The following is a 9,315-nucleotide window of genomic DNA, read 5'->3' on the forward strand; positions in this document are numbered from 1 at the left end:
ATGTAAAAGCAACAAACCAAAGGATTGACGAGTCATTTTGACAAGGAGAAGACAATTGCAATTTGCATTGATTGAAGACCTATTTTATTTTTTTGGCCTGGTTTGAAACGTGACGTAATCAAAGTTGGACAACGGAGTAATGTTAGCTTATACTCAGCATTCTGTGTTCCCTGTACTCCTGTGAGATATATGAGCATGGATTTTGTCATATGCTTACTTTTGTAATTGTAGATAAGTTATTTCTGTTTCCAAGAGGTAGCTCAATTGGCTGAGACCATGTCTAATGAAGTAAAGGTCACTAGTTCGAATCCCCCATTTCTTGTGCGGACAAATTAAAAAAAAAAAAAAAAAAAAAAAGAGGTTATTTCTGAAAAACCTTGTGGGCCAAGTCTGGAACTATTGATGCATTTCTCCGACACATCCAAAGCATTCCCATGAATGTGAAGTGTTACATAACTAAGAGCAACGATGTATATAAGCAAAGAGCTATGTGAATGTGAAGTGTTCCATAAGGACCATAACTAAGAGCAGTGATGTATATAAGCAAAGAGCTAATCGACACAAGCTGCTTGTTGAGTTCCAAGTTGGGGATCTTGTTCTTACTCACCTACAACCAGAGATCAAGTGAATTGTAAGATCAAATTAAGTTTGAAATAATGGTTGAGATCAAGTGATAGTTATTAACAATTATGATTTAACATTTATAATTAAATAACTATTAATAAAATTTTAATTAACGGTCCCAACAGTTTTATTACTTAATTTTGAAATTAAGTGACTATAAGTGAATAGACATAAATAATTGCCATGTGAGTATTTAACACTAAATAGTCCACTGCAATTCAGTTTTAACACAGAAAAATTCTCTTTAAACACCTTATACACCTTATGTAGTTTTAAAATTCGAGTCTCTCTCTTATTGGAATTAAAAATTTGAGGATGTTCAAGGGTACAATGCCGTATTTCAATTGTACCCTTGAACTTCAATGCTCTCTGCTCTCGGACTTGAATGTGCATTAACTGCACTTTTACTAACAGTTGTAAACCGTTCATACAAAAAGAAGAAATACAGCATATATTTTCAGGAGTAACGATATAATTAGTGATTTTAAAAGTCATGTTATATTTGAGATGATTCTAAGAGGACTCTAGTCTTCCTTATATCATTATTCACACTCCAATATTATGCTCCAACTGTATGCCACTACACTAAATATGGCATCAATTTCATGATAACAATAGAATTACAGGGCTATTGGCAACAATTTTACATTATTATTATTATTATTATTATTAATTTTTTTATATATATATGTATATAAGTAACAATCGTACGTTATTAAACAGCAAGTAAAAAGAAGCAAACTGGTAGACAGCAAATGATGCTCAAATCAGAGAAAGGAAAAAGGTGGGGCTACATCAGTTCTTGTGTTGCAGCCTCCCACTTTCTGAACCAGCGTAAGGGTCAATGGTGACATTTATAACAGCTGGTTTCCGTGCAGAGAAGGATTCTGAAAGAGCAGACTTGAGTTCTTCGGGTGTCCCAACAAGATAACCTTTGCCTCCAAAAGCTTCAATTACAGTGTGATATGCTGCACCAGGGATAAGAGAAGTAGGTGCAGGATCATCTTTGTAAGGCCCATCAATTTCTTCGGGACTCCTCCGGTCACCCCCATATACTCCACCATTGTTAAATACAATCACAACAACCGGCAACTGGTATCGAACCAATGTCTGCAAAAGTCGAGAAAAATATTATATATAACACATAAATTTCTTTATTCCAACTGATAGAAACCAAGTAAAGAAAACTGATAACATAGTACACATTGATAGAAAAAAGAGAGTGGGATTTTACTTAAATTTGTAATTTGAGAATTCCCAAGGTTGATATCTCTTGTTTGGGTTAATAAGAGAGTTATTTCAAAAATTCTGTAGAAATTCCAACTTCAACATTTTTAGGCATCCAATCCTTCAAATTTCACAGGAGAAAATATCATTCTACAACATCTACAAATATTATTATTCTTATATCACCTTCACACTGCTATCACTATTGCTGTTGCCACTGCTGCTTCTACCACCACCCTCCCTCGCTTCCACTACAGCTACAATCACCACCCCCTGGACTATCATTACTGCTACCACCACCGTAGTAACACTATGACACCATACTACTATCATCACTACCATCACTCATCAACATTGTAACTACCACCATATTCTAATTTCTTCAACTTAAAAGTATACTTATCAAAACAATGAAAGATTAGATTGATAATATTGAAATTCCTATAAATTAAATCCATTCATTTTAAAAGTCAAATTTTTCATCCAACAGACAAACCTTCACAAATAGTAGAATTATAAGTAACCCAATGAGAATATTTTAAGATATCCCTAATATGTAAAGAAGAAAATGGATCCATAAAATTAGTTCTAGGCACGATTATTTTGTCTATGAAACTTAACAAGTATCAACTCATCCCAGAACAACCTAAAACATAGAGTGTTCTTCCGTTCATCAGCCATTTGAAAGATATGTTTTCATTCAGCTTTTTTTTCTTCTCTCCAAGCACAACCCCTCTTCTCACATTCCTCATCCCTCCGCCATGCTACAGACCCTGGAAAGTGTGAGGTTGGGCACTTCACTTCCCTCTTTTTCCTTTTTTTTTTTCTTTCATTTTCTCTCTCCAGAAAATGATAGAAAAAATGGAAAAAAGAAATCATATCCCAAACACAACAATGGAAGAAAGGCACGAAGGTTTCAAATCGAGTCCCATCAATGACCATGAAACCACCAACACCACTCACATCAGCAACAATGACCACAGCTGACAAAAGGTCATGTACGTGAAGCATCAAAGGAGGATCAAACCTCAATTCTTTCACATATTCCAATATAACCATCTCCAATGGTACCTATCTGTTTTGGGTGTGATCCAAGCACCAAGACCCAGCTATTGACCCTGTTGTTAATGAAATTGTGAGAATATTTGCGAGATATGAAGGCCAGGAATAAGGGAACAAGACTGACAACTGGTCATGTAGGGGTGGGCGTGTGGTGTGGCAGAGAAATGACAAAGCACTAGATTATGCTAAAATATGAAGCTTCCAGCACTATACTTTTTTAACCAAATGATCACCATACACACCTCATATCAATATGACATCCAAAATGAAAAGGATTCTACGATTTTCACTAGCTTTAGGGGGTTTTGAGGAAGGTATTAGAGAAAGACCAGCAAGTGATATGACGTGTGGTCAGACTAAAATGTTCTACAACCTGTCCAACAGTCCACTCATCAAAAAGATGTAATTTCTTTATGCTTGGAAATCTAATTGAACCATGTTTCGTAAATGCCACTCACGACGGAAATCTTGGTGACCATCTGCATATGATAATCCGCATGCCATCTCCATAAAGACATGATATGTCAATTAGCATCAACAAAGACTTGAAACTCATGTTAGCCTCCAAGTTCTTTGGTTACTTCCATTAGCTAACCAATATAGAGGCTTGGTAATGCCATCATTCATGATGACCATGGTGGCCTTTCATATGGCTGAAACAGCCAGAGCCAACTTTAACTAATGACCAATAGGAACCATATAGTCTTCAGAGCATGACAGTAGCCTGATGACGGCCAAACCATGCTGAGTAACCAAATATGGCCAAAAAGAAGACAATCCCCCAGCAACGAGAAACAAATGACCCAACAAAATACTTAAGAGCAGCCAGTTGTTGCCAAAACATAAGAGGGAAGGAAATCTTGCTCTTGGATGAAGGACATTTCTCTTAATGGAAAAGCATGATCCATATTGATTGTCTATTGCAATAAAAAGTGAAAAACTTATTCTTATTTTGAATGGTATTTGTTGCACCTTGAGTAAGGCTTTTAAATCAAGAGAAAAGCAATAATGCAACCACAACAAAATTAAAACTAGATTAACTTTTTTTTGTTAATGGAAAAAAATGACTACCACACAAACAAAATAGCTACAACAATTGTAAGCACTGTGTATCCATAGCCAGAATACATCATGGCATCATAAGAGTCCACATGAACACAGATTGACAAGTTAGAGGTAGAAAAGAGGCTCATTTATATAAGACAGTTAACATGCAGCTGAAGTCATTTCAACTTCCTAGATCTTGGTTGAGAAGTGGACAGCCATAAATGGAGAGCCTCAAGTTAGTGCTTGCATGACAAAAAGAAGGATCTTTCCAATGTTACCAGTACAAATGACACAAATGTAAGAAATCCACGTCAAAGGAAAACAACAACAGATACAGGCACGCAAGAAATGTGCATACTATATCTGTTTCACTAACAGACTCTCTAGCCATTTTAAACAAATATTAAACATTGAAGATGTGACCAAACTCTATTCTCATAAGGGCTTGATGCAAAAGGCTCTCCAAGTACCTTCATAGTGGGGGAAAAAAAAGGCAAGACATACAGGTGTTTATGCTTCTAAAACAATCCTTTTACTCTGCATAAAAACTCAGCAGGTTTTTGCATAGAGTTCACATTGAAAGCAAAAATGAAATGCACCAAACTTATTACTTCAGACTATTAAGTTGCAAGTGGACTATGTGGGAAGTAAAACATTGCTTGATAAGTTAAACATTGCATTAAAACAAGTTAACATCATTCTACGAGAAAGATGGGGAATACTAGTGCCAATTGCTAACAGCACATGCAGTTCAGCCTTTAAAACCTAATGTGGGGGAGGAAGCTAAATATTGAACACCGAAAAACCCAAAATGTGTGGTATGCCCTTCATTTCAGTGTTAGTTTCCTATTCACCAGAAGGACAAAATTCATCAAGTCTATACCATCCAACTTTCATTCACATCCCAAAATGTAGCCAGAAGTATCTGCCTATAAAGATAGTGAAGAAAAACACATTATGCTTGTTAACTAAATAAAGCCGATCATACATAACAGACAAACTGCAATTATCAATAAGCATTTTCACAAATCATAAAACATAAATTTAATTTATAAGCATTGACATATAGAGGACCATACCTCAACTTCGATTGCACTAAACCCGAATGCAGAATCCCCTTCAACCGCAATCACCAGCCGGCCCGGCGAAGCTACCGCAGCCGCAATGCAATAACCTAAACCAACCCCCATAGTCCCCCAAGTCCCAGCATCCAACCTTGTCCTCGGCTCCGTCTGAACCAGCACCGCCCGCCCCACGTCCATAGTATTCGCCCCTTCCGAAACCAGTATTGGCGCCGGACTCCCCAATTCCAATATCGCATCCCTTATAATCCTCAGCGGCGTGTAGAAGTTAAACGGCACTACAACCTTGGCCAACTGGACCTCCATTCTCGCCACATTGTCCTTCACTTTCTTCGCTACCTCCTCCACCCAAGGATACGACTTGCCAAAACAAAAAGGGTCGTCCTTGATCGCCTTATTGATCCTTTCCAAGACCCGTTTCGCATCTCCGACTAAACCCACACTGGGTTTCCTTAGCTCAATCTCGTCCTTGCTTATATCCACCAATATGAATTTCACGTCCTTGGACCACTTGGGTGGCTCCCCAAAATGCAACAACCAGTTCAGCCTAGCACCAACGACAAGCGCTACGTCGCATTTGCCAATGGCCAACGATCTCGCCGCCGTCGCCGCCAGCTCGTGCGTATCGGGCAACAACCCTTTGCCCATCGGAGTCGGCAGGAACGGGATTCCGGTAGTTTCCACTAGCTTCTTCAGTTCGCTCTCTGCTCGAGAAAATGCCGCGCCTTTTCCAAACACAACCAACGGTCTCTTCGCATTTCTGAGCAACGACACTGTTTGCTCGATATCGGAAACGGGCGGGTTCGGGATCGGAGTCTCTTCGCGCTTTATAGAACTCTCCGCCGCAGCTAATAAAGCCTCGGCTTCAGAGTCGGAGATGGTTTGGTGCAGCACGTCGGACGGGAGGTCCAGATAGCAACCGCCGGGACGACCCGAGCTGGCCCAGTGGAGGACTCGGGCCACGGAGTCGGGGATTTCGGAGACATGCTTGACTTTGACGGAGAACTTGGAGAAGGGCTTGACGGCTTCGATCTGATCGAGCTCCTGGAAGTCGCCGCGGCCAACGTCGTTCTGGTCGCAGGAGCCGGAGATCAGGACCATGGGCCAGGCGTTGATCATGGCGTTGGAGAGGCCCGCAAGGCCGTGGACGCAGCCCGGGCCCGAGACGGTGAGCAGGACGCCGGGACATCCCGTGAGGTAGCCGAAGGCGGAGGCGGCGTAGCCCGCAGCCTGCTCGTTGTGGAAGGCGATGAAGCGGACGCCGAGGGCCACGGCGCGGTTGGCGAAGGACGTGACGGGGATGCCCACCACGCCAAACATGTGGTCGACGCCGAAGCGGGCCAGGGACATGGCCGCTAGGACGTTGCCGTCGATCAGGGTTTTGTTGTGGGTGGGATCTGACTCAGCCATTGGAGCTTCAGCTGGAAGATTCTTTGTTTGTTTGGAGTGTTATCAGATCGGCGCGACGGTATTGATGATAAAGAAGAAGTGGTGGGTGGTGGCCGGAGTTACGAGTATGCCCCTGCTGTTATTGTCTTGGTAGTCTGCCGGTGATTCACCGACAATTAATAGGGGATAATATTGTTTAGTGAATTGCCATAATAAGATTCGCGTAAACCAAGACGTGTGGATGAAGAGATATACAGAGAGGGCAAGAGAGGCAATTATTGTTGCAAAGGACAGGGCTTTTAAAGGACAGGATTGCCACCAAAATGGATTGCGATCATCTGGGGAAGGTGACGGCGCCGGATGAAGCCAAGTTCTGAGTTCTGAGTCCCCCACGCTCTGGTTCACTCACTGCCCTTTCAGCGTTTGGTTGCTGCCGTGTCAAAAGTGGGAACCCAAGCTGGACGTTTAAAGTAGGACTCCACTTCTAGCAGGGCCGGCTCACTGTTTTCAGCCTAAGGCGAAACTTTTAAATGAGCTTTATTTTTTTTTTAATATTTTTATATTAATTAAATAATATTTATTTTAATATTATTATTATATTTAGAGTTCTCATTTTTATTAATTTTTACAAAAATAAACACAACAATAAAAAAAATTAATTTTCTTTTTATGAATCATTGCCTCTTTGATACACTTGTTTCAAACAAAACTCACCAAAAAAATCATAGCCTTATGAAATTTCATTAATGAAAATTTCATATTTTTCAAAAAATAAAAATTAAAAAAAATTCCCGAAGTTTGGAGACAAATACTGAAATATCCATAAACTTGGAAAACAAATAAAAATAATTGTAGAGAAAATAAAAATATATTATTTTAAAAATAATTCCTAAATATTATGTATAATTCTTTCTATTCTTGTGAAGATCTTTTTTATTAAAATAGTTTAATGCCATTAACTCCGTATTTCGCAACTCAACCACCAATTTAATATTTTCTAATGCATCAAATAAATTAATTCTAACTTAACTTATTTAATTAAATTAATACACCCTTATCTATGAGACTATGACTTTATAATCAGTCAAGTTAACTTGACTGGACCCGGGTTAGCACTTAGCACGGCCTGTGAAACGTCAATCTTGCCCTTAGACGTAGCAAAATTTGTTTTTGGGCGCCGTCCGTCGTCCCCACCACGGGCCACCACTACCGTGAGGCAGCAAGCCATTTTGGTTTTTGGTTGGACCCCGTTCACTGTTTTATGGGGGGATTAGCGTGTGCGTGTCAACTTTTTTTTAAAAAAATTGATATTATGAGACATTAATCACATTATCAGGAATCTTCAAGCTGAAGTTAATTTTAAAATATTCATTCACTCAATATATATAACCACGTGTATCATGGCTGCAAACCTGCAAAGCAATTTGTTTTTAATTTCATTCTTCTCCTATTTTAAGATGGAATTAAAGCATGCAAACAATCACAATGAAAACAAATTGTTTTTCACACTCTAATGAATCCTTCAAGTACCCTTCAATCATTTGTTCATCATGCATACTAAAAATAAAGGTTTTTTTTTTTTCCTTTACTTACACGAAAAGTCTCCCTCTACAATCACCACCTTATTGGGAGCTACTTTATTATTATTTTTTCTTATGTTTTGATAATTGTTAAGGAGAAAATATGATATGCCCACTTATTTATCTTCATTTACCATTTTGCTATTGCCCATTCATATGCTGCCACGTGTTTTCATTGGCTTATAAAAAGAGAAAAGTCTCCCTTTCTTCAGGACTCTCTCCCACTTTTCCCTCTCTGGAGGAGACTTTTATTTTTCTATAACTTCTCTCACTCCCTTTCATAAATCTCACTTTACACACAAACTATATGATATTATAGGCATATTATCATTTATATTTTTATCCACACACAAGATGCTAACTTAAGCATCAGAGAGTCTTCGGCATCAACCAAAAACCCTCTGACTGTGTTATTATTTTACAGGAATTCCATTGATGCACAGGGATTCAACTCGAAGCTTGATCATGAAGAAATATCTCAGACTAGCAACACTTTGGACCAAAAATTGCTTATATGTTAAAATGTGTGAACCACACCTAAAATGGTGTCATGGGTAGAAGCTACTTCTAAAAACTCGTTTAAATAACTATTTTGAAAATATATTCTAAAAAAAAAATAAAAATATTGGGCCATTAGAGGCTGGCTATTAGTAAATTCGACAGCCATGATGTGAATCTATGATCATCAAAACATGTGTGACGACCAAGTGGTAGCCATTAGAAAAATTTCCAAAGCCATGGGTGGTTCTACCCCTTATTGGCAAGTTAGGGGTTTCATGAATATAGAATAGTCCAATTTCAAGGGAAGTTTGTAGTATACTTGTACATGTGGAATACTATAAACCCCTCGTATAATATACAACAAATATATCATATAAAAAAATCGTGGATATTAGGTCTCTAGCGTGTGGATTTGTTGCTCTCTTTTTTTTTTGTTTTTGGAGAACTTGCCTCTTTCCATACCTTTGCAACATCATCTTATTGATCATTCCATTATTTCCCTCAATAATTTTTGTATTTTATTTTTATATATACAATAAGGTCTTTTTTTTTTTTTTTTTGATATGTCCACATAAGGGAAGGGGAAGGAGGAATTCGAACTAGTAACCTCCACTTTATTAGGCGTGGTCCACAGCCGATTGAGCTACCTTTTGAGACAATTGGCTTATATACAATAAGCTGTTTTCATACTATACATATGACCAAATTTATATGGGCTTCAACATGATGGGCCTTTTTGCGTACGTATCATGTGGCCCATATACCAACTCGTTCCCATATTGGACCGGGCTTCATTACCAATA

The 9,315-nt window shown here is 38.7% G+C and overlaps 1 protein-coding gene across 1 annotated transcript; it reads right to left on the minus strand.

Annotated features, from left to right (window-relative positions):
- Nucleotides 1-1,255: 1,255 nt before the first annotated feature.
- On the minus strand, nt 1,256-6,903 carry LOC132182769 (2-hydroxyacyl-CoA lyase). The gene is made up of 2 exons (XM_059596107.1): nt 5,040-6,903; nt 1,256-1,734 (listed from the first exon to the last, which is right to left on the minus strand). Exons 1-2 carry the CDS (start codon nt 6,450-6,452, stop codon nt 1,420-1,422), a joined length of 1,728 nt encoding a protein of 575 aa, XP_059452090.1. The 5' UTR covers nt 6,453-6,903; the 3' UTR covers nt 1,256-1,419.
- Between the last annotated feature and the right edge of the window lie 2,412 nt (nt 6,904-9,315).

The sequence above is a fragment of the Corylus avellana genome, chromosome ca5 (genome assembly GCF_901000735.1).
Source record: "Corylus avellana chromosome ca5, CavTom2PMs-1.0".
Classification (NCBI taxonomy): Eukaryota; Viridiplantae; Streptophyta; class Magnoliopsida; order Fagales; family Betulaceae; genus Corylus; species Corylus avellana.